The sequence below is a fragment of the Sinocyclocheilus rhinocerous genome, unplaced genomic scaffold (assembly GCF_001515625.1).
Source record: "Sinocyclocheilus rhinocerous isolate Xijiao unplaced genomic scaffold, SAMN03320098_v1.1 scaffold1740, whole genome shotgun sequence".
In the NCBI taxonomy this organism is placed as follows: Eukaryota; Metazoa; Chordata; class Actinopteri; order Cypriniformes; family Cyprinidae; genus Sinocyclocheilus; species Sinocyclocheilus rhinocerous.
In genome coordinates this window covers 1,041,832-1,068,597 of record NW_015651446.1, presented here as the reverse complement: position 1 = coordinate 1,068,597, position 26,766 = coordinate 1,041,832, and the positions used below count along the sequence as shown (strand labels likewise).

The window sequence follows — 26,766 nt, the reverse complement described above, 5'->3', positions numbered from 1 at the left end:
ACCCGTCCCATAATGCCACACTTTCCTCTTTTCCTCACAGGATTTAGCCTCCACTTCGTGGATTAGAGCACCGTATCCGGCGCCTAATCCATTCAGGCGAAGGGGAGGAGATTACAATGTTGGGGTTTGATGTTAATAGAAACCCTTAATAAGTGCTTCTTAATGTATAAAGGAAAACACAAAGAGCTTTTATGCCTGCTCAGCTGGCTGTGTGTGTGGTACCAGCAGCACTGGAATCATCTGAATGGGTTGAGAGTCGGGATGGGCTGCTTTCTGTCATGCTTTTTCTTTAATGAGATTTCCATATACAGCTGGTCTTGTCAGCGTCTTTAGGTTCTTTTCGTTTTTTGTTTTTTTTTGTCTGAAGGGTGGGAAGATGCAGTTATTATTGAAGCTTTTTGGCTGAGAACTATTATTGATAGGGATCTCTTAAAAACCATATCACAGATTTGATGAGGAGCGTGTTGTAAAACTACATGTAATGAGCCTTATTAATCACATTTATACTAAAGGAACGTTTCTAAATCTCTTGAGGACTGTTAATCTGCTCGTCGCAGAATGTGAATATGAATGACAAGTGTATATTTGTGTATAGGAAACTGCTCAAAACCCATCTTTTTAGTAAAGCTTTTTAATATTTAATTATTGTAGTTATTAAATGCTATTTTGCTTTTTTTTGTGTTGTGAGTTTTTAAAAGGCACATTACAAATATATATACAGTCAGTGTATATATATATATATATATATATATATATATAAATACACACACACACACACACACACACTACCATTCAAAATATTTTTTTTATGTTTTTGAAAGAAGTCACTCAGGCATTTATTTTATAAAAAAAAAATGGTAAAAACAGTAATATTGTGAAATATTATTACAATTTTAAATAACAGTTTTCTATTTTAATATATTTTAAAATGAAATTTATTCCTGTGATTACAAAGCAGTGTCACATGATCTTTCAGAAATCATTCTAATATGCTGATTTCGTGCTCAATAAATATTTATTATTATTTTTAATGTTAAAAACAGTTGTGGTGCTTAATATTTTTGTGGAAACCATGATACATTTTGAGTATTTTTGGACGAATAGAAAGTTCAAAAGAACAGCATTTTTTTTAATAGACGTCTTTTTTAGCATTATAAATGTCACTTTTGATCATTGTAATACCTCCTTTTTAATATTTCTAATAATATTAAATTCTTTAAAATTACGGACCCCACAATTTTGAACGGCATATGGTATATACGTTTTTTGTATATAATTTTTGTATTTTTGAATAAATTTTGTAGCTTTGAACAATTCAGTTTATTCTACATTGAGGCAGCATTAATAGTCAAATTGGGATGTTTGAATTTTTTTATAGGTAATAGGTGCATAATGGTATGGTATTAATGGGCTTCTGGTCCCAGCGATTTAATGTACAGGCTACTCACCTTCACATTCAGACAGAATGTATCCCACCCCTTTAAATTGATCATCATATTTGAATATTTGCTATTTTTTGTCCCTCGTCATTGTCAAAGGAGCTGAAGTTTGATTTTTGCAGTGTAAATCATATGTGTGTGTGCGAGCGGCGTTATTGAGTTATTCAAATCACAGACTTTGGCTCGCAGAGAGAGCGCTCTGAGAATGTGGTGCCCACGCACATTATTTCCCAAATATCTCTGCTTCCCGATGCAATATTTCCTTGTCACCCACAAGCTCAGACAGTGCAATAATTATCAATTTCCATATCATTGTGCTTTTATTGTTTGAGCAACATAAAATAAAACATTTGTTAATGCCACTCAGTTAGATGAGAGCAGCATGGAAAGATGAGGGAGGGAAATGTAATTAAAAAAAACTCTGACTTGCACTTTGTCTGTAATCATGTAAATTGAATGTCAGTCAGAATGGGCGAGCTTAGGGCGATCTGTTATTAGATTCCAAACTCCTCGTGCCCGCCACGTGCCTTACCAACCGCTGGCTTTGCCACCGTCGCTACTGTAAGAGACTCAAGCAGGCAGTGCTGACAAACTCAGTGCTGTCATAGAAATATGAACACCGTTTACATCAGTGAAGTGATTTATTAGTTGAACAGTGTTTCAAAGCTCTTTTGAAACATAGTTTTTGTTAAGCTACATGCTTCTTACCACATTCGCTTAACCATCTATGGTCAAATTGAAAAAAAAAACCTGTGTATATTTACTGTGTATATATATATGTATATAACAGAACCAAAGACCAATTTAGTTTAGTGTTTTACAACCATCCTCTGAATCATTAACTGAATATTACTAATGTTTGTTGTCATTAGTCCTGTTGTGTGCTTCGTCACATGATTTACCTTAAAGGTGACATATCATGAAAATCTGACTTTTTGTGTGTGAATGAGAACTTAGTTTAGTACTCCCATGCTGTGACAGCAGCTTTCTGTCCATGTGCTTCGGATGTGTGCGCTCAGAAAACCGTATATCTGAAGTTTAAACTCATATGGTTTAAAACGCATGATTTCAGCGCGATAAACATGATCAGAACCAAAACAGATGTTTTTAGCAGGTTCGAGTTGTAATGGCTCAGCTCTATTTTGGAAAAGGGGGCGGGAGCATCAGCTAATTTGCATTTAAAGACACGGGCCCGAAAAACAGCGTGTTTCTGCTTCCACTCAAAATAGGCATTTTCAAAATGATATAATAAATGATCTGTTGAGTATTTTGAGCTGAAACTTCACAGACACATTCTGGGGACACCAGAGACTTATATTACATATTGTAAAAAGGGGCATAATATGTCTCCTTTAAGAAGAGGTTTAAATGCAGAAGAATCCCTGGATTCGTTCCACTGAGTGGAAACACTTCAAGGGTTGTGATTGATGCGAGCTGTCAAGTTCTGAGAGGGGACCAACTGTCACCTGAGAACTGGATAAATAAAAAAAATATTCACGGTCAAGTTTGCATGTGAAATTGCATTACGCGTTGCTGTAAGTTTTCCCAACCATCACGCATGGCTTGAGCTTGAAGTCAGATTCCAACTCGACTATCAGTAGATAAAATAGGAAAACATGGGCTGAACAATTGTTTACTTCACAAAAATTTCACAATTTGTTAAAAAAATTTTTTTATCAATAATGTTTTATTCTGACATGTGAAACATTTTGAGCTGCATTTTATGACAGGTACTCTTAAAATTAAATGCATTATTATTATTATTATTATTATTATTATTATTAATATATATTTATAACTAAAAGTATGTAATTTATAATATATAAATGTATAATAAGTAATGTATAATTTAAATAATAATAATAATCATAATAATCATAACAATCATAATCAATAATAATAATAATAATAATCATCATAATAATCATAATAATAATAATGTGTTTATTTTAATAATTGGCACTGTTCAGTCGGCCTCTCGAAGGTATTAATTTGTGCGAGGAGAAGGCGTCCCTTAGGGCTCCAGATCAGCTATATGGTGACCCGGAGCAAACTGCGTTCGGCTAACCTGTCAATGTTTAATTTGATTCTCTGGAGCACGATATCAGCCGCAGTGTTCATGCTTATATCTTTCTTTTTAGTACTAAGCCAGCACCACTAGTATTATTGCTCACATTTCTGTGCAAACCCTTATTACTAAGTATTCAACTTTGACACATACTGTAACTCAAGCCACACCGTTTGTCATTTGTGGCACTTGAATGAAGACTGTAGGTCATTTTCTGGTGATTGGTTCGTGTTTAGTCATTTCCGCCACTTCAAATGTAGTTAACCTGTTTAGTTTGTGATAACAGGTCTTATCAGCTTGAAGACTGTAGGCCATATAGCAAGGTTTAGTTGACCTCTTTGGTTTGTGTTGTTTAGTTCTGTAGTGCTTATAGACTTTAAGTCATATGGAGGCAATTGGTTGACCTGTTTAGTTTCTTAAGACTGGTTCAGTCATTTATGGCACTTAAACAGAAACATTAGATAAAATAGTGGCATTTAGTTAATTTATTTACTTATAACTAGTTCTGTCATTTGTATTACTTAAAGATTAATGTAGTTAGCCTGTTTAGTTTATGATAACGTATTCAATCAATTTGAAAACTGTAGACCATACAGTACAGTGATGTCTAGTTGACCTCTTTGGTTTGTGATGTCTAGTTCTGTCATTTTTGTATGTAGTGCTTAAACAGAGACTTAAAATCATATGGTGGCATTTAGTTCACCCATTTAGTTTCTTAAGACTAGTTTAGTCATTTATGGTACTTAAACAAAAACCTTAGCTAAAACTCAAAGAAAGAAGGCGTGGTTTCAGTAACCGCAGTTAGTGTTGAAGCAGCCATGTCAGGACGACCGTTTCGTGAACCTAGGAGAGGAGGTAATTCTGCCTTTACACCAAATACACAAAATAATGATCTTTAAAAATGCATCATATGACCCCTTTAATATATTTACTTTGTGATAACTAGTTCTGTCATTTGTAGTACTTAAAGATTAATTTAGTCAACTAGTTTAGTTTGTGATAACACATTCAATCAATTCGAAGACTAGTTAAAATCTGGTTAAAGATTAGTTACGTCATTTGGGACTTAAATGAAGACTTTTAGGTTATACAGGGACATTCAGTTTACCTGTTTAGTTTGTGATGACCCGTTTAGTCATTCAACTTCCATCAAAACTTTAGATAACACAATGGCATTTAGTTGATCTAAATGACTACTTCAGTCGTTTGTGGTACTTGTACAAACATTTCAGATCATATGGCAGCGTTTAGTTGACCTGTTTAGTTTGTGATGACTAGTTCAGTCATTTGTGGCACTTATACAAACAGTTTAGGTCATATGGCAGTGTTTAGTTGACCCATTTCGTTTGTGGTGACTAGTTTAGTCATTTGCACTTACTTAGGTCATCCAACGACGGGAATCTCTAAATTAGCACAGTGACCTCATCGTCACTAAAATAGCTAAGCAGGTTGTTCATCATTGTTCGTTTCTTGACAGCCTAGAACTTCTTTGAATATAAAGTAGCTTCTAAAGTGACTATATTAAAGTCCTGTATATTAAAAAAATAATAAGAGTATTAAATTAATTTCTCATCCACTTTCATCTCACTGATCCATGGTGCAAGAATAGATTTATTGAGGAGTGTGTTGAGATGACAGAATCCGGTGCTCACAGCAAGCGTTGTAAAAATCTCCCCTAATCTGCTTAACTTCATTAGAAGAGATCGAGGAGGATTACAGTGAACTGCCTGTATATGAACATAATTCCTAGCAATATTTAAGCGGCTCATAGATAAATACATCATCAGGGATGCACAAACAGCAACAAAATAGCAATTAATTAAATTCCCTTCATGGAAAATTGTCCGTTAGTTGCCAGGCTTATGAATTATGGCCAGGTTGTGCTAATTGGCTGGATCGATGGCAAAGGTTATGATAGTAAGCATATAAGGAAGCGTGCTTATACATGCGAATGTAAATACGAATACATTCATGTCCATGTGCCTTAGGTTTTAGCACATCCTCTTTTTTCTTTATTCTGAGGAAGAAATGTCAGTTCTGTGTGATAACTAGCCCTGGTTTTCCTTACATGTTCACGTTTTAACAATTTGATATTTTTTAAGCTTGCTTCGTACAGTTCATAAGATATTTCCATGAAATATTTGCAGGTGAAATCAAATTGAAGTGTGGTTTTGTCTCACAGGATTTATCTGATGTCGTGCTGTGCACCGCTGCTGCCCACCGCAGTCCGCCGAAGTAAATGTGATTTTACCTGCTAATTACCAAGACAAAAACAGAATAAAAGGGAGAGTATTAGATGCAAAAAAAAAAGCTTATATCTGACCCTGTGGTAGGCTGGTGGAGTGGCAGAGGTGAGCGCAGATTGGTGCCGATGGAAAAGGTTCCTTCCCTCAAGTACGCCTGTTCCAAGGCGTTCAGTGTATAATCACACGGAAATAAGTCTGCGACATGCCTTTAATTGAGGAAGTTAACAAGGTTAGCTACACTTCACCAATTTCACGCTGCACAAATCACTCCGCAGACCTTCAGAATGAATATCTATAAACCTTTTACCCAAAAACAAGTGCTGGAGAATGAATTTAGGCAATCATGTCATTAATCTCCTGATAGAAATGGGAAACTGGCAGACCCTCTTCTTACGCTCTCCAAGCTAAAGGAAGCAAAATAACGTAGCTTAACTGTTCCTCTGCTGTGGCACACCTGATGTACTCAATTTTCTTTTGCTGAGGAAAATTAAGGGCCGAATTTAATCTTCAGTTCAGTTCTTCCCACACCTCTTTTGGCCACTGCATTTACACTACTGTTCAAAAACTGAATTTATTTGATTAAAAAAACAGTAATATTGTGACATAGTATTACAATTTAAAATAATTGTATTCTATATGAATATATTTTAAAATGTAATTTATTTCTGTGAAGGCAAAGATGAATATTTAGCAATTTTTCCAGTCTTCATTGTCACATGATACTTCAGAAATCATTGTAATATGTTAATTTGATTTCAACTGTAAATCCTTCATGAAAATATCTTATGAACTGTAAGAAGCAAGCAACAGCATAAAAATATATGAAATTGCTAAAACTTGAACATGTAAGGAAACCAGGGCTAGTTATTATTGTTATCAACATGTTGAAAACAGATGTGCTGCTTAATTTTTTTTTTTTTTTTCTATTATTTTCTATTACTTTTTTAGGATTCTCTGATGAAAAAGAACAGCATTTATTTGAAATAGAATGTTTTTATAACAATATACTGTAAATGTTTTTACTGTCATGTTTAATTAATTTAATGCATCATTGCTGAATAAAATATTAATTTTAAAAAATATCTTAATGATTCCAAACTTGTAGGTAGTGCACATGACAATTCATAATAAAAAAAAGAAAGAAAGAAAAATCACACATTTGATATTTGTAAATAAACCAGTTACATTTCAGATGGTGGGAAAGATAAAATGAGCTGGAAAAAAAAGAAACGTAAATCTACATTTTGTCTGTTTTATTAAGCTAATTATTCCCCAGAAGTTCACTGTTCACCTATTTCCTTTTCCTGTCAAGATGGCTCCTTCCTGCAGAGCGTGTCTGTGAACTCAGTGAGAAGGAGTGGAAGGCGCTGTAGGCAATCACCTGTTAACTAAGCAAGCAGGATCTTTTATTTGGATCCTTTTTCAAGCCCCAGGCACTGATTTCCAGACCTGAAAGCGACTCCAGGTGGTGAGGGGCGGCAGAACTTGTGTGGCCTGTCCGCAGCTGCGGAGGTCAGAGTGAAGGTCAGGGGTACGGTGTCCAGTCACAGCATTAGTGAAGGGGCTAATGAATGCTCGCTCATGCCTCCTGCCTCGCTCCTCGTAGTGCTCCACATTATTCAAACCACTCTCCGTCTCTCTGGTGTCTGATCAGTCAGCGGAGCCGCGTCCACACTGTCACGACACTGAAAGATGGCCGTCCGTTCCCTAAATGCAAGCTTATGACTCACACGGATGTAACGGCTGTCATCCGTCTGCACGCTGATTTGCTCTGATTGTCCATCGGGCTGCGCGCCGGGCGTTGTTAACCCCTCTGTAACTCCGGAGAGCGTGATGAACTTGGCTGGGGGTAAACATTGCCCTTAAAGCATCCCCACACACATCCAGTAGATATATGAATTTCAATTGGATTTCAAATGGTCCGGACCTTGAGAGGACTTTGAGTGACCTTTGTCAATGCACCACTGTAGGGGAGAGAGCTTATATATTCAACCCCCTCAAGCGCAGGGATCAAGGCCGAAGATTCACCTTCAAAATGACATCAGGGCCTTTGCTTTTTCTGAATAGCTTATAGTGATTTTTCTTCTTCAGTTAATGCTAAAACGAGTGTCGCTGTTGTTGTTGCTCATACCTATTACTGTGTTTTTTCGCATAAAACTGTCACTTGTTGCACACTGTTACGGACATGAGTTATAACTCAAATCATGAGGCTTATTGAGGAAAGATTTTCTAACCATCCAGACTTACCGTTTTCATTCAGCAAATGATAAAACAGGCCAATAGACTTATATTGAAAGGACCACAAGCTTCCAAGGACTCATAGTAAACCACCCAGCAACACTCTGGCAACCACCCAAGAACATCCAGTGTTATCTTAATATTATTTATATACTAGGTAACACTTTAGTTTAGGGACCAATTGTCACTATTAACTAGTTGCTTATTAGCATGCATATTACTAGCATATTGGCTGTTTATTAGTACTTATAAAGCAAATGTAATGCCTTATTCTGCATGACCATATTTTAGATCCCTTACTAAGCTTACTCTTAAAATAAAGTGTAACCATAAACTATTATGGTACTTATTCATATTTCATATTGGCTTTTATTTTATGTTTTCAGTTATTTCAATTTGTTTAAAATTGTCATTTTCTTATATGCTTTTGTCATTTTTATTATTATTTTTTAATATTTCTATTTAGCATTTTTATTTCAGCTTTAGTTTAAGTAATTTTTGTACTTCAACTTCAACTTATTTTATTTCAGTTAGACAGCTTTTCTAATTTGTGACCCTGGACCACAAAACCAGTCTTAAATCTCAAAATTGAGATTTATACATCATATGAAAGCTGTATAAATCACATGATCTTTACTTAATATTCTAATGATTTTTGGCATAAAATAAAAATCTATAATTTTGACCCATACAATGTATTTTTGGCTATTGCTACAAATATACCCCAGCGACTTGAGACTGCTTTTGTGGTCCAGGGTCACATTTGATTTCTTTCCTTTAAATGTTTCTATTTAGCTTTAATTGATTTTTTTATTTCAGTTTTATTATTAGTCAAATTAGTACTTCAACTTATATTATTTCAGTTGGGCAACATTTCTAATTTTTGTTAAGGGTTTTGATCTAATAATTTATATGTAATTTTAGTTCAGCTTTTTTTTTTAATTAATAAAAACTGTATCTAATAGTTTTTGATAACAATAGCAATACTGTCCAGAAACCATTCACAACACTCCCTTAGCAAGGTCATTAGGCAGACTCTGAAATCGTGGCAGTTTTGTTTCTCAGAAAATATAAAAGTTACTTTTAAGAAATATATTTTTTTCTGCATTCTTTTTCAAAATTGTATCGTCATTTTGGAATGTTACCAGATTTGATATTAGAAATGTCATTTTGATAAATATACAGTAGTTGTAACATTTTCTTATTAAATGCCATGCAGCGCTTAAAATGGTGGCATATGAAGGTAGTGAACGATTACACCCACTTGAATAATGCAGGTCCATGTGTTTTTTTTAATAATTTCATAAAGTGAGGATTTGGAGATAAGTGGCACACGAGTCGTAGTGCTTGTGCTACGTCCTTTTTTCCCCCCTGTCAGCTATGTGTGTGCTCTCTCCTTTAATTCTTACTGATCAGTGGTTGGGTCGTTTCAGCCGTTACCTCTGCTCATTACCACCACGCCACACCTGATCTCAGGTCAGAGCAGCTGTGTTAATTGTGAGATTCTGTTAGATTACTCACGACAAGCTTGTAGGCTGATCTCTGTGGTCTTCAGCAAGTGATGTGTTGATAACATTCACTTTTTAGCAGCACTTGCTAAGGTAACTGTTACTGTTACTATTGCTAAAAGGTAAGTGATTTGAATGTTGCATAGAAAACTAACTCATCCCACAATGCTGTAGGCTCTTTTGACTTTATGCAACTATCTAGCAACTGCTCGCAACACTCTAGTAATGTTAAAAGCCATCTAGGTTATTACCACCTGAAATTTGTGAAGAAGTGAAGAAAAAAAGTTGCAACTCCGTTCAGGTATAGCTTTCTTTTTTTAATCAGCAAGATCAATGTTTAATTAACTAAAAATATCCTTAGAGTAGGTTTTTAAAACTTAGCTTTTTATCACTGCTAGCATGTATTTGCTGAAATGTTAATCTATTTAAAAGAACTGTTTTCTACTTTCAATATTTTTTAAAATGTAATTTATTCTTGTGATGCAAAACTGAATTTTCAGTGTCTTCAGTGTCACATGATCCTTTAGAAATCATTCTAATATGCGGATTCTATATATAGTGACCTGCATGTTGCAGCTTGACTTTCATAAATGCAAACTATGCTGTATATCGGAACAAAGGCCTGCTCTCACCGGACCATCCGAGAGTCTGCTTTAACTGGTTAAAAAAACACAAGTGTCAAAGCAATTAAGATGAGAGGTGAAAGCGTGCAGCAGGCATGTACATTTAACCTTACTTTTCCACTTTGACAGATCTTAAATTATCCCGCCGTATATGTTACCATGATAGCCACGCATTTGATTCCGTTTAACTTTAAATACCTCAAAAAGGAAAACGGCATTTCTGACCGATGGTTGCACCCTTAAAATTACTGTTTGCGGTTTGTGTTCTTGTCACCTGAGTGGGCATTTTTATAGTTAGATTAGCCACAGCTGGATTAGGAATGTCACTTCTAGAGCATGTTCTACATCTTTTACTGAAATGACAGCTTTTAGCGATGTCAATCAAATGCATATGATCCTTCAGGTGGAGATCTGTGCGTACACACACACATGCGCGCGCGTGCACAGAGCCATGCAGGTCTCTGGCTCTTCATTTTTCAGTCTGCTGTGTTTGCAGCTGTTGGTTATCCCCCTGATCTCAGACAGACCTAGGCCGGGTGGTTTTGACAGTTCTGACGGCCGCTGTCCTAACCCTCAGCGCACAGAGAAATCTCCCCTCACCTGGCGCTCGCTTCCCAACTGTCCCCAGCCGAGCTGCACAGCTGACATCATTAAACTTGCATCCAGATGCCCGAGCAGACTGACACAGATGCGTCTATCAGGCAAGACAGATTCAACACTGCATACGCATGTGTTCAGCCCAGCCTGTGCCATGGATGAGAGTTAACATAATGTAAAACAAAGCACTAAAACACAATTCAGAATAAAACAGAAGGTTTGTGACTGGTAATGATCTCAACATTTGATCATTTGACTCACTGTGACGATGTTTTTTACTGTATTTCAGATTAAATAGTAACTTAGATATGGGTTACACTGGAGGGAGATTTCAACAATGGAGGATAACAAGTTCAACTTCATATTTAACTTTGACCTGGATTGTTATGCTGATAACTTATGATAAAAATTTAATTAATAATATAAATATAATGAATATAAAAAAATATAATGTTTGTTTTAATATTTTTTTTAATTAATTTAGAAAAGTTCTGTAGTTGTCTCAGACTTTTTGCACAATAAAAATTAATATGATACATTTTTATTCCATGTTGGCTTTATTGTAGTATATACTATAAACATATGTTGATTATGTATCTAGTCAGAAAGACACATGAGCAGCAACCTTTTTATTTTGGGTATGTCATTTATGTCCCCATGCCACAATGGTGGTGGGGGATAGAGAAGGGGTTAATAATTTTTATTTTTTATTTTTTTTTTGGGATCTATGCTGTTTTTGTTTAATAGCATAGTAGAGAGGAAATGGATGGGGAAAAAAGAGGTAAAAGGTCGCAAATTGGATTCAAACCCACGTTTGCACATTATGAGTTCTGCAACTAACCACCAGGCCAAGTGTCTGTCAAAAACAACAATTATTTTTAAAATTAATAAAATAAGTTTAATAAAAAAATTAAATTATTAATTATTTTATTTTATTTTATTTATTTTACACCAACCCTATGTTGTCATGACACAAGCCGAGCAAATGTCATGAACACATGCACTACCCAGAATGCCACAGCTCCAGTATTTTTGTTAATCTTTCTCGATCTTTCTTCTTCTTAATCATTAGATTTCTATAAATAGAAATCATTAGATTTCTATACATTTTCTACTCTTGATGCTTTTAGTGCTGCATTCATCTGGGCTTTTTTAAGTCCTTTGTTGTATTCCTGAAACACCCCTTGATAAAAAGAAGATACAATTTGCCGCAACCCCAAGATTATGAACAGAATTATTAGTTTCTCCAAGAAAAAGTGAAGAGCTGAATTTGTGGCGACAACTAATTTATAAAGGTAAGGAATCATTAAAATGGCAAATCCTAGGATGCCTAGGTTTTATTGAATTGTACTTTTCCCGTTGCGGGTTCATTTTGGTTCAGATATAATGAAAACAATGAATTGGGAGATTAGCTTCCTGCATATTCTAGAACCCCATAATACGCTCATCATAGAAAACATTCAAACGCTAGATTATTACTCAAGTAAAACGATAAGGTAGGAAGCAGAGAGAGCAGGGGGGAGAATAAATCAGCTTGCAGCGGTCCGCTAATCAACAGCTCCTTTCATTTGAATGCACTGGATTATTTATTTATTTATTTTTTGGGGAGGGTAATAAAAAAAACCGGGAAGGAAAGAAAGGAAAAATTGTGTATACATTTGATTGCGTTACAGCTCAGAAAAGCCCCGGTACTGTATCTAATGCACTGCACTGCAAGCCAGTCTTTTCCTGAGCGCTGCTCTCAAAGCCCAGCTGAATTGCTGTGACCTAGAGCAATTCTTGAACAAATAAGATTGCCTTCGTGTGTGCATTATTTTCTGTTGACATTTGCTAAGCACTTGGGCTGCTGGCCAGGGGAGACAGATGAGGGTCTAAAATGTGTCTGGATGTGCCGTGTCTTTAATGTTACCTTGGGAGGAGAAAAAAGACAATGGTATTCCTGTCCACAGCCGTAGCGCGGAGCCTCGGCATGTCAGAGGAGGGAATAGGTTATTTTATTCTCACTCTTTCTCATTTTGCCCCCCCCGAGCTACTGTTTTTGAAAAGAGAGAAAAAAACGCTCCGCAATCAACTGAAGGTGCCCCTCTCACAGATTCTCATTTTGATCTGTTGGGTCTCATCTTTATGAATGTGTTTATACATTTCGACCTGCCATGGAACAGCTGTTTTTGGGCCATGTGTGTCAGCTTAGAATTTTGTAGCATTTTATTTTTCCCCAGAAGTCCACTTAGAACATTAGTCAAGGTTTTTTGCACAATAAACATACATCGTTTAGTTTTGCATGGCTGTTTTTCACCCTCTCTCTGACAATTAGAAATAAACTAGCAGGTTTTTGTTGCTGTACCTTGCAGACTTCTGTGCAAATGACCTCTGTTGTGATTGGCTAATCACTGCATACTGGTGCAGTTCACACGGTTTCTCATTGAGGCAAGCCAAGTTGCAGAATGCTGTGTTGATTTCTACGTGTGGACTTGGTTGTGTTGTCTTAACTAGTGGTCAATATGGGTTTTTCAGTGAGAGCAGAATAGCTAAAGGTGAATAAAATGCAGATATATGCATAATATACTTTAATGAGATGTACATCAAATTGAATTTTTCAATGTTTTTGGTCCGTTTTCGTGGAAGACAATGTAGATGATGTCATACATGGATTAAAAGCCGCAAAAAAAAAAGTTTTGATTTCACAACGTCTTCAAAGAAATAATACTTATATTCAGGATGCATTAAAATGATCAAAACTGACAGATTTTTTGTTTTGTTTCAGATTTTTTGAAATGTTTTGTTTTGAACTTTAAAGTGTATCTACATTAGATAGAACTATATTATTTTATTTTTTATCATTTTTCACTATACATGAGCTTTAAAGGGGTCATATGATGTTGCTAAAAAGAACATTATTTTGTGTATTTGGTGTAATGCAATGTGTTTATGCGGTTTAAGGTTCAAAAAACGCATTATTTTCCACATACTGTACATTATTGTTTCTCCTCTATGCCCCGCCTTTCTGAAACGCGTCGATTTTTACAAAGCTCATAGGTCTGAAAAGCGAGGTGTGCTCTGATTGGCCAGCTATCCAGTGCGTTGTGATTGGCCGAATACCTCAAGCGTGTGACGGAAATGTTACGCCCCTACCATATTGTGATACCCTGTCCAGCCGGAGCGACGAGACAAAAACATTAAAACCCATTATAAACGAGGCATTTGTTGCATCCAGTGGGGACATAATTACGGACCGCGTAAACATAACATTTGTGATCGGAGAAATTACAAACAAACACGGCGGCCTTGAGTGAGCGGAGGCCTGCGGCTAGAGTGAGCGGCGGCCGGTGGATTTGACGAAGGAGCAGCCGGCGGGCTTACGGCAACCACATGTGACGACCCCGGGCTGCACTCCGCATCGTCCACGGTGAAAGCCGATCATCTTCCCACATCGTGACGTAGACATGTGGGGGAGTGTTAGAACGAGCTGTTTAAGGTAGGCGTGACTCGACAACGAATAAAAACGAGACGAAAATGTTAGGGAGGGACAATTTGGGAAGAGATTCATTCAGAACGAATCTGCTGCGTGGTTCGGAGGCCCCCCCGTGGCGCCGACGCTGTGCGTACATATGAACAGGCGGGACATGAGTTAACATACACTTGCTGCACGTCTCATAAAATGTTCAAAAATGTCTATATGTGGGAGTAAGAGAAGAGCAGACATATGGATAAATCTGACGACGCAAGAGAGAACTCAATTCTGTCCGGTTTTCTGAGCGCAGACACTGAAGCATACACACACTGAAAGCGTGTCTCAGCACGCGAGTACTCTTTCGCGTCGCATGAACGGAGAATTACACACAAAATGATGTTGAATTGTCCGTTTTGACGAGTATTCACTTAAACACAGTTGATTACATCTTAAGTGAACGTAAAGAGCAAGGAGAACGTGTATCAGTACATTGCATCGATATTTAGTCGACTAAAACTAGACTAAAACTAAAAACAATTCAGATGACTAAAATATGACTAAAACTAAATGGCATTTTAGTCAAAAGACTATGACTAAAACTAAATCAAAATTTGCTGTCAAAATTAACACTGATGTGCACTAATGTATTCATTGTACAAGCTGAATATGAACCACTGCACTGTTTCATGTTCTACATACATATTTTGTAAGATACACCCGGCGATGATCATAACAGATGATATATCGCTGATTTAGAAGAGTGCTTTTTTCTTCACAATAAGCGGAGAAGAACGCCAGGGAGAGAGATATTTATGCGAGTATGGCTTTATGCCTTCCCGCAGCTGCTCGGTGTCCCCTCTCTGTATTAATCATCTCTGCGCAGATCAGAAGTGCGATAGGCCGGCATCCTCCGAGATTAGCCTTCATCTCAGCATCAAAGCCCACTCCAGACCCTTCCCCCGGGCCAAGACTCCTGCAATATTCCTAATCCTTTAGGCTAAGGATAATTTATGATCAAATAAAGAAAAGCAGGTCAAAGCTAATGTCACATTATGATCAGCCACCCTGGTTTATAAAAGTGGGACGGTTGCACTGTGTACCTGCCAGTACCTGGCCGCTGCACTACAGTAATTACCCCACTGTCACCCCGGTAAGTGGTATTAATGGCAGCCTTGTGCACTCTAGTCCGCGGCGAGCTTTGAGAATTGTGAGACGGGATTATTATGGGCATCCAGCTGTGTGTGAATCTAAACGTGCAGGTATTACTTGAGTGTTTACTCTACTCTTACCGATGTGTTTTTTTGTACTTTTTGTGTCCACATATGTGGCACAAGTTGTGCGTTTCACATCAAAGACGACAGGGAGTCTTTTTTTCCTCTCTTGTTTCCATGTCTCCTTTCCCGCTTTGGTTTGCTCTGTTCTAGTTGTAAGTCCTCCCCCCTTTGTGCTCATTGTAAAGGAAAAAGCACTCTTCCAAATTACTGATACATCATCTGAAGTCATTAGCGTGGTGAATTTTTAAACAGCTGCATGTTTGTAAAATGCAAAATAATGATTGTGAGCTACAGTAGCAGCCCTCCCTCCCTTCCTTCCCAGCAGCCCCAGTCGGCTGCCTCCTGTCACACGCCATTCACACGCAGGGGCCAAACGTACCACATCCATTCTGATTGGGCATGAATATTTAATTGGGCGGCTCCAAATTATCCTATTTGTCATTCAAAACTGGTGTGTCATCAATATGGCGCCTTTTGTGATGTAGCTGCTGTAAGAAAAGTCCTCCGGCACAAAAGCTGGGGATTGATTTCCACTGGGTGCCGTAGAGTGTTTGTAATTGGCTGGAATGTGGCGTTCCAGTGGGGCGACAACACAAAGTTCTCTGTTCTTACTGTAAATAACTTTATTTTGCATTGCATGTGGGGTATTTCAAGCAAAGTCTTATTTTCTTACAGATGTTTGAAGTGTGCAGATGCACCGTGCCAGAAAAGCTGCCCGACCAATCTGAACATAAAGGCCTTCATTACCAGTATAGCAAACAAGGTATGTAGCGTATCTGCAAATTGACTTTCTTAATAAATATCTCTGGTCTTATTGTGCTCAATTCAGCTGAAGTAAAGTTTTGACTTTGTAATGTTTTATCGAAATGTGAGATCTTGCTCTGTCTCTGAAACAACTTTCCTTCACAGTGATGTCACTAGGCGTATAATTGAGATACTGTTATAGTTTTTTATCAATATTTAAAGTTTTAATATTAATTAATTAATTAATTAATATTAAATATGAATAATTTATGATTAGTATTTAAGTTAAAGTTTTAGTAATGTTTTAGCAGTTGTTGTTTTTTTTAAATCTGTAAAAAAAAAAATTTATTATTCATAAGTTATTTTTCATGTTGAAACTGTTGAAAATACACAACATAGTAAGTTGATCCACATATGACAGCCTCTGAACTTGGTCAATACTAATCTTATATACAGGCACTGGACTAAAAATACATTCAATCAATCATCGCTCCCAAAATGAATTCAACGGGTCATCTTGTTCATGCTATAAATTAATTACAACAATAAAAGACATTTTCATCATGAACATACATGAACAACAATATAACTTTAAACCACAGAAATTCCAAAATGACATTTCCCTTACATTCAGCTTCCAAAAGTACAATATATATATATATATATATCCTTTAGTTTTGTTTTATATTAATTGTTCTTATAATTTTTAATCAATAGCCTTTAGTTTACGTCATACTGTAGTCTGGCAAAACATGTTTAGCTACTTTCTATTGCTAGTCAGTTGCAGGTCACATTAGGAAGAGGGGACATTGCCATTTTCAAGAGCATTTTATTGGACAGAAATTCTTATTATACCCCTGTGCATGCAGGATGAGTCATCTGTATTTTTGGTCCATTTTCCAGGAAGAGAAAGAGTATTTGAAATGCATATGTATTCACTAAAAGCTATAATGTTTTGTAATACACTCACATATAGATGGCCTCAAAGCTAACAGACATGGACTAGACAGACATGGGTGTCTATTTCTAGGTATCATAATTTCTTTTAGCATAAAAAAGTCAGATATAGCAAGCCAACAAATCAGGGACACATCAGCCCAATAATAAACAGCAAAACAAACAGAAAGAACTATTATCTAACTCATCACATTTCATATATTTCCCCTTACGTTGTACAACAGGTTCCTAATATAAGATATGTAACTTTCATATCAAATATATTTCTGTAGAGGAAGGCATTTTTATTATGGTGCGATTATGAACACGATATTGCAGTGATCTATGGCTCTGTGTATAAATGCCGCTCCATCTGAAAGCACGTGATGAAGCACGTATTAATCACAGAACCGGCTTTACTGACGAGATGCGATTTATCGTGCAGCCCTAAGTTTGTTTGTTGATCCCAAAGTACAAAGTAGATGAGGAAAACTAGGATGCCGGGTGTATTCAAAGCGCCGCCATTACTGTCTAGAGTGCGTGGAATGGTGCGCTGTGATTGGTTGAGCGGATTTATCGCATTCTGCAGAGAAGGGAGACTGGCGTTTGTCGCGGTTTGGAAAAAAAGGGAGAAAACATGACAGAATAATTCAGCGGATATCGCATTTTGCGTAAAATGAAAAATTGACTTTTCAATACCGACCAGTTAAAATGGCGTTTATCGCATTTTGGAACCAAACTCTTCATATATATATAGTTGTACAACAGGTTCCTAATATAAGATATGTAACTTTCATATCAAATATATTTCTGTAGAGGAAGGCATTTTTATTATGGTATTAATGTTTACATTTCATATTGTATGAATATGAAATGTCATATTTTTCTTGCTGTGCTTTTTTTTTTCTTTTCATCTGTAGTGGGCTCTTGGGTTGATTAGATTTTTTCCAAACAGACTCCAGGGATTTCAAATGCCGCTACATAAGTCACGTCTTACATATGCATATCTTGCTTTATCTAAAATTCATCATGTAGTTTAATTAGATTAAGAATCTCAATCCCATTTTTTTCTGCATTTACATGTGTGTATTTTCATACTTTGCTCCATACAACAGCGCTTCTAAACTTACTTTGCTTCAGAATCCAGATTTAACACCCGAACTGGTCAATCTGAACACGAGTTGTGAATGGGAGCGAGTTGTAGTAAAAGCATTTCTAAAAACTTGTAAATAATTAACATTCATTGGTTTTACAGTAATAAGATTGGTGTGAAAAAGAAGTTGGGGTTTTTCAAGATGCTCTCAAGGATAAAATTACCATCAGCCTTCACGTCTTTGCAAATGGCAGCATTTCTCCACAATCCACCACAAACTCACACCCACTTTTCATGATCCAGTCAGTTCCAAATGGATTACATAGCGCGGATTACATTGTGTTCCCGGTGGATTACATTACATCTCGGAAATACATCACTTTACAGAAATAAAATGGCTTGCGTCTCATGTTGACTCAGCTTAAAGGGGTGGTTCACTGTTTTTTTTCTAGGCTTGATTGTTTATGGGGTGCAGTCTAACATGTGTTAATGCTTCGTTTTTTAAAAAAAACATTATTTTTCACATAATTTACCTTTATTCCATACCTTCTCTGAAAAACACGCTGATCATTTCCTTCTTTTATGAAGCCCCTCCCTCAGAAATAGGCGATGAGCTCTGATTGGTTAGCTAGCCTAGTGTGTTGTGATTGGCTAAACGGCCTCTAGTGCACATCTAAACGTCCCGCCTCTCACCTCAGCGGCATGTGCTCCGGTTGTATTGTAAACAACTGCATCGTTAATATCGCTTATCAGTTTGAGCCCGATTGAGAAGCAGAGGATATTTTTGAAGAGGATCGTGCAGAACCTGTGCAAGCACGGCTTTTAATGGTAGGCCTATGTTTTTTGTTTGTTGTTGTCTCATACTTTTAGATACGCTGGTATTTGTAAATGCTACTGCTTTATGTTAGCTTTTAATATACGGTTTTATCCCGATTAAAGCTTTAGTACAGTACGGCAACTGCACCGCGCGTCCATGTTTAACGCTTCTCATAGCTATGTGAAAATAAGTGCATAATCGGAACAGTTCATTGTTGGAGCTGAGCTGAATGAGAGAGAGAGAGAGATGTAGAGCGTGTGCAGAGCAGGGGGACGCGAGGAACAGTATTAAGAACCGCTGCTTTAGAACATTGATTTTGAAACTTGTGAATCCATTAGAATCGTTAGAAGACAGAATCGCGATTCATATATGAATAGATTTTTACGTGCACCTCTAGTTTTCTCTTCCTCTTCTCTAAAGCAGCGCAGCATGGCCTCGCCCCCTTCGTTGCCTTTTCCCGAGGGCGGGGTTATCTGGGTTTGTCATGTCACTAACCCGGGAAGTAACTTGTAGTCCCTACCAGCCGTTTTTGTAGGCATTAAACTGCCAGAATTTTAAAAGACGATATCTTCGTTTGCATTGACCGTTCAGCTTCGTAACTTTGCAGATATTGTTTATGCTCAAACAGCAACATTACACACTAACTAACGTTAAAAAAGTGAAATCGCAATGAACCACCCCTTTAAGAAACACAAAAATGTTTGAATTGGCAGTCCCAGCTGGTCTCCATCTACTAAAACCCAAACCAACATCACACGAGATGTCAGACCTGAGCTCTTCATCAGGATGACATACTTTGCTGTTGTAACAAACGTAATTGTGACATCCATAGCTGATGCAGAACGTGGCTGGACCACGGTGGTGAACTTTGAGTTATGCTTTTAATAAGAGATCTGCTGTTGAATGCCGTGAATTATTCGCGGGGAATAATTAGTTTTTGTGCTCATTTGTTTGACTTTTGAGTGAGCGTTTTAAAGCTGTACTACAGCGGTGCTTATGGATGCATTGCAACTGTGTATTTGAATATCAGTCATTCATTTGAAGCAAAAAACTGACTTATACAATCACCATTTGAATAAAGCCCATGCAGAATGGCTTTAATGTGTGTCGCTGAGAACACTGTTTTCTATGCTGCACTGTTGTTCTGTCAAGGTTTCCTTCATACCGTGCATTCTGTGAGTTTAGCGAGTGCCATTGAGGCATTCTGGCCTTAATTCAAGGCTGTCTGAGGAAGAGAGATGTCGACTGCTTTTTTCAAAACTAGACACATGTCAGTCAGGGGGTGATTATTGTCAGAATAGGCCTGTTAGACAAGAGAAACAAGAGAGCACTGTGGTACTAGGGTTGTGATGGTGAGGAAATTTTCCCACCGGTTAATCGAGGTGTGACAACACCGGTAATACCGGTATCACCGCGGGGGCGGGGCGTTCCCTCTTTTCCTCGCTTTCCTTCGCTTTTAAATAGCTTAAAAGCGCCTTGCGCAATCTGATATGTGTGATGCGACTGATGTTCGGCACGCTGCATTGATCAGCCGCGTTCAGTTTTTAATTATAGTGTCTATTCTTTTACTGAACTAAATGATTTTTATTACTATAAAAAATCTAAACGACGGTGGGGGTCGGTGCCCCGGTGGGAAAGTGATGTAACCGGCTTAACCGGCTGTTGCGGCTTAACACCGGTATCACCGTCAGCACCGTCTATCGCGGCAAGCCTATGTGGTACTATTGCAAATACGGATGTAACGATTCACTCAACTCACGATTCAATTCGAATCACGATTTTGATGTCACGATTCGATTCGATTCACGATTGTTTTTTAACAAAATGAGATTTAAGACAAATTATAAATTAAATGTGTCCTTTTATTTTTGCTTGGACAAAATGCTGCACGTTTCTTTGTGAAATTGAAATATAACACCATAATAATATACTAATATAGCACTTGCATATTATTGCTCTTTTGTTTTGATTGCTTCTGTTGTCCTCATTTGTAAGTCGTTTTGGATACAAGTGTCTGCTAAATGACTAAATTTAAATATAATGTAAATGTAAATAACAAACCTAAATTGAAATTAAACTAAATTTAAAACAAGCCCCAAATCAAATAAATAAGTAACACAAATAAAAGAAATCTCTTCATATAAACAAAATAAGTCTTTGTCTGTGCTCTTTCCTTTTAAAATTAGAGGCAACCACTGCATTTTAATCATGATCCAAACAAAGATGCTGCATACATGCAACATGAGCAGTTTTTAAATCTAAATTAGAATGTATAATTTCGAAATTTGAAGCAAAAACAGAATGGTTTGACTTCAGTTTTGTGAAACTATGCATACAAAAATATCTGCATGAAACAGAATCAGCAGAACTGAATGAGAAGCAGATTCACTCTCTGCCAGCAGGTGGCGCTTAAAGCGTTTCCTTGGTTTCCGCTGTAAACAAAGCAACTCTGCACTTATGAACTTTAATATGTATTATATACAGAGGCAAGATAAAAAGAAAAAATACCATCTAAACTTTTCTAAAGACAGTAAGTTCCCTTCAGACATACTTTCATATAAACTCCTACCCCTAAATGAATCGCGATTTGTTTAGCATCTCAACCGATTTGAATCATCACATATTTGAATCGATTTTCAACTGGCTCGCGGTTAATCGTTACATCCCTAATTGCAAAGTTTGCCACTATTGGATGCTTATATGACTATATGTTTTAAAGGTGCATTTTTTATTATTTATTACATGCACTAATAGAAATAAATAGTACTTTAAAAAAAAAAATGACTTAAGCCTAATAAAAGCCGTTTTATTTTAGATGGAATGGGTCGGGTGGGCAGATATTGTTGTGATTACTTGACCAGCTAGATACTACTCACTATATGTATGCTGTATACAATGGCATTGATAGCTGAAAACTGCTATTGAAAGATGCTGCATGTTGCCTTTTTAAAATCATTTATTCAGCCAGTACGCATGTTTTTTTTGTTTTTCCTCGAAAGTGACAGGAAAGACATATATAATGTTACACTAAATTAATTTCAAATAATCCTGAAAAAAATGTAACATAGATACCACAAAAACATTAAGCAGCAAAACTTAAAAAACGGACAGTTTCATCATGTGACAGTGAAGACTGGAGTAATGGCGGCTGAAAATTCAGCTTTGCATCACAGGAATACATTTTAATACATTTTAAAATATATTCAAATAGAAAACAGTTTAAACAGTTTAAATTGTAATGATATTTCATAATATTACAGTTTTTGCTGTATTTTTGATTAATGCAGCCTAGGTGAGCTTAAGAAACATTTTTCAAAAAACAGTAAAAAATCTTACTGACACCAAATTTTTGAATGGTAGTAGTACTTACTGATTTGAAGTGCTCTATGTAGACAGTTACTATCTGCCGAACTTAAAATAGACTGCTTTAGCTGTGCTTTAGTATGTTGCTAAGCAAATGACACTTTCCTAATAAGCACAAACAAATTAAAATAAATACATGATGTGCACATATGGGATGAAATATTCTATTTTTAATTAGATTTAACAATTTTGAAAAGATATAATAAATTATTTACAAAAATGTGAGGGGTGTACTCACTTCTGTGAGATACTGTATATACTATAGTATTGAGTAAAATATACATATATTTTTTGTCATATTTTTTGCATGTACAAATATGTATGGATATGCAAATACAAATGGAATTTGGCCAAAGTACGGTATCTTAAATGGCAACATCATATTGCTGCCAAATTTTTACAATCACTGTCTGTTTGCGATTACTAAAAATGCTAGATCTAGATGTGTAGCTTGCTAGGTTGCGTAAGACATTTTTGTGCTGATGTTCACAGAATTATTATGGAGCGGCTCGGACCATTCTCTCAGACAACCCACTGGGTTTGACATGTGGGATGGTGTGTCCCACCTCAGACTTGTGTGTCGGGGGGTGTAACTTGTATGCGTCTGAGGAAGGACCCATCAACATCGGGGGACTGCAGCAGTTTGCCACTGAGGTACGACTTTTTTCCATTATTTTTTGCCTTATTGGACATGCACAATAGAGAGTAAAAGGAAGTAATTGGGAATCGGGCCATGTTTGCATGTCAGATTCAAAACCGTCATCATCATCCACATGAGCATCACAGCTCAACAACCAGTAATCGCTGGGCCAAGGCTTTGAAAAGGTATATTTGAGTTTCATAGGGAGAAAATATTTCCTATTCATTCTCTGATTTCCATATTAGGTTTTAGTCAAACTGAATTTGTATTATCATTTTTAGTGGCTCACCTAAGTGAGAAGCCATGTGCCGTAGGGCAGATGGATTAGACTGCATATGAAAGGAAAATTGCAAAAAAAATGAGCAACTCTAAATGCTTAAGGTTTTTTTATATCTAAAAATTGCTGCATAAGAACTGTTCCCTTGTGTTTTAGTGGAGTTAACCTGTTAGAAAAGAGTGCGTTCGTGTTTGGTTGGATCCATAGACTGTAAATAAAGATGGACGACGCACCTTCACTCTCTTCCAATATAAAAAAAGTGAAGCCGCCAGTGTCCCAATATGGCTCCGACATCTTGCGCTGATTAGAGACCAGAGTCTGCGCAGTAGTGAGCGAAGTGGAGCCGCGTAATCAAGGTCCTGCCCACACTCCTGCAGAGTATTAATATTAAAATTAATATAATACTGTCAGCTGCCAATCATGACGTCACACTCCCATTTGTATTGCATCAAATGACTAACTAAAACCAAACGTATTTTAAAAATGTATTTGAAGTGTAATTCCATTCTTTAGTTTGTCTCTCGTCCCATTTGATTACATAAAGAGGGTGGGGTTTATGACCTATACTGGGTCCATCCACCTGGGGGCTTCACTTTTCAGGACTTGTGTGGCACACTTGGTTGGATCTCGTATGCTGTCATGAAGAAGTTGTGTTGTGTGCCAGTGTTAATGAAGTCTCTCAGCTCTAGTCGGCAGCAGTATGAGCTCCTGATGTGTGACACTCTCCGCTGCCACAGCCGAGATTCGTCTCAGCGGCCCGGTCCTCTGACACGACAAACGTCAGCTTTGCCATTGGTGAGCTGACGCTGAGGAAAAGAGCAATCGCTTGTCTCGTGTCAATCAAGATGAGCTTAAGATGCAGAAACCAATGGAAGCAACAGATATTTTATGTCTAAAACACAAGATGATGATCTGCAGGTCATGTTCAGAGGAAGTGACTAAAAAGGAGCAAGTGCTGGCAAACTGGTTTGCATTAAACAAATCTGTGAGGAAATTTACAGGAAATCGTGCAGGGCAGGGTTTACGTAAGCACTATTATTGTAAACTTAAAAAATTTGGTCACGTTGATTTTTTTTTGTTTTAAAATGATGGAAACTTCAGGTGTGTTATTCATTATTCATGTATTTATGTTTTGCTTTACAGACGATACGCAGCATTGTGGTAGCTGCTAATTAAATAGAAATGAAAGTGGGTGGGTTTGATTGCTCGACTTGACCCACAATTGTGTGAACTGCTAAGTGGGAATTTCCTGTAGCTGGTGAAGGTTGATGGCCAATGCAGTGTTCCAGCCTTACTAAAATAAACAATATTGCAACAGCGAGGACACAAAACTGTGTATAGCACTCCAATCGCAAATGTACCTTTTGTTCATATAGCTTTATAATATGGATGCACAAAATATAATGTGTTATCTATGGAAGCTTTTTATTGACTTGGGATAAAAATAAAAAAGGGAATTGCATCTTTATATCTCACAATTCTGACTTTTTTCACACAATCCTGACTTTTTTTTCAGAATATGATAAAAACTCAGAATTACTCAGTTCTGAGAAAAAAGTATATTAAACTCGCAATTATGTGTTTATAACTGTGAGATAAAAAAAAAATAGAATTGTGAGACAAGAAGTCGCAATTACCTTTTTTTAAATTTTTTAGTCACACGGTGGAAACAAGCTTCCATAGTTATTTGACTATATTAGAGGTTTTTAATTTTTTTAAGTTTTAATTTTCATATCAGTCGATGTTATAGATATACAAGCCAGTAGTGGATATTTAATTTTTCATGCTTATTTGCCCTATTTTAATATTTAGGTTACCTTTCCATAATCTACTGCACACTAAAGTTAATTTATTTTTTATTTTAATTTTTTATACAATTCATATAATTATCAGCTTACCACTTTAATATTTATTAAAAAATATTATATATTCTAAAAATATTATAATATAGGCCAGACATTTGAATTTTTTCTGCAAGTAGTGTAAACATGTTCAAAATAATGCAAACCCATTTAGTGTGAATAGTAGTTGAAGGTTCATTATTTAGACACAAACACAGCATAAATGTTCCTGCTCTTTCCTTTGTGCCTCTTTAAAGCTTCAGGGTCTCTTCTGAATGTAAATGAGCAAGCACACACTGCAAATGCAATTTAAAAACATGCCCGCTGACATGAATAAGTTTAGCTGGCTGTATTTCAGTGTTGCCGGAGGGTTTGTTTATCTTTACCTTAAGCAAAGGCGAGCATGTTTCTTAACTGACTGCTAGGAGGGGGAAACGGCGAGCACGACAGTTCATTTCCGCCCACCTTTGTAACCCGACCCCACCTGTTCCACACAATCACCACTGGCTAAAAAAGGAAGCTCTTTGGCATGTTAAGTTTCATTACTTCATGAAGGATAAGAAGAGCAATTACAAAAGCAGCCTCTCTCTCTTGTGCCGCCCACCTCTGCTGTGACTTATTAGACATCTCTGTCTAGGTGGCAGCTCCTCTCTCCTTAAATGTGAGAGGTCAGTCTGGTTATCGAGCCGATAATTAGATAACCTGAGAAAAAAGGGCTATCCGTTATTCAGTGGCTGCTCCTGTGTTTGGCCTGCAATCACAGATAACTTGGTGTCTCTTTTCAGTTACAGGGGAAATGCAGCGTTGGTGTCCAGAGGTGGCAGAGCACATTAGCATCTTTAGAGGAGTTTGACTAACTCCCACCCACATGCCAATGCTGCCAGTTTGAGTAACTATTTGCCATTAGGTTTGATTAAGATAGTGTTTCATGGTAAACTTATACAACAATTAAATGAACTGTTAATATTTTAATGACAAATAGTATTTAGTAACTTGCGTATCAGACACAGTTAATACACTAGGTATACACTATATATATTAGAAATTTTTGTTACATTTATTTATATTGGTCCATGTTGGATATTTAATTGTATATGCCATTTCTCTTATTTTTATGCTAACTTAAAGTTAATCAGGAAAAATACTAATAATTGAATAACACTGTTAAATGTAGTCTTTAGCAAATCCCAAAATTACCAGTCAAAAGGTTGGAAACATTGTTTTTTTAAATGTTTTTAAAAAAAGTATATTATGCTCACCAATGCATAATTTTTACATGCCATTTCTCTTATTTTTATGCTAACTTAAAGTTAATCAGGAAAAATACTAATAATTGAATAACACTGTTAAATGTAGTCTTTAGCAAATCCCAAAATTACCAGTCAAAAGGTTGGAAACATTGTTTTTTTTAAATGTTTTAAAAAAAAGTATATTATGCTCACCAATGCATAATTTTTATTTTTTTGGATCAAATATACATGAAAAATTATTTAATAAAATATTATTACAATTTAGAAGAATATATTTGTCAAATATAATTTATGCTTGTATGGACAATATCTTATATATATATATATATATATATAGATAGATAGATAGATAGATATAGAT

At 36.5% G+C, this 26,766-nt stretch overlaps 1 protein-coding gene across 1 annotated transcript in view; it reads left to right on the top strand.

Moving 5' to 3' along the window:
* LOC107712781 (dihydropyrimidine dehydrogenase [NADP(+)]-like) overlaps nucleotides 1–26,766 on the top strand; it is a 184,713-nt gene that overhangs the window by 32,414 nt on the left and 125,533 nt on the right. Inside the window, exons 4-6 of the mRNA XM_016518117.1 lie at nucleotides 7,698–7,754; nucleotides 16,120–16,207; nucleotides 22,890–23,051. Of these exons, the coding sequence (XP_016373603.1) occupies nucleotides 7,698–7,754; nucleotides 16,120–16,207; nucleotides 22,890–23,051 (307 nt within the window). The remainder of the gene's footprint in view (nucleotides 1–7,697; nucleotides 7,755–16,119; nucleotides 16,208–22,889; nucleotides 23,052–26,766) is intronic.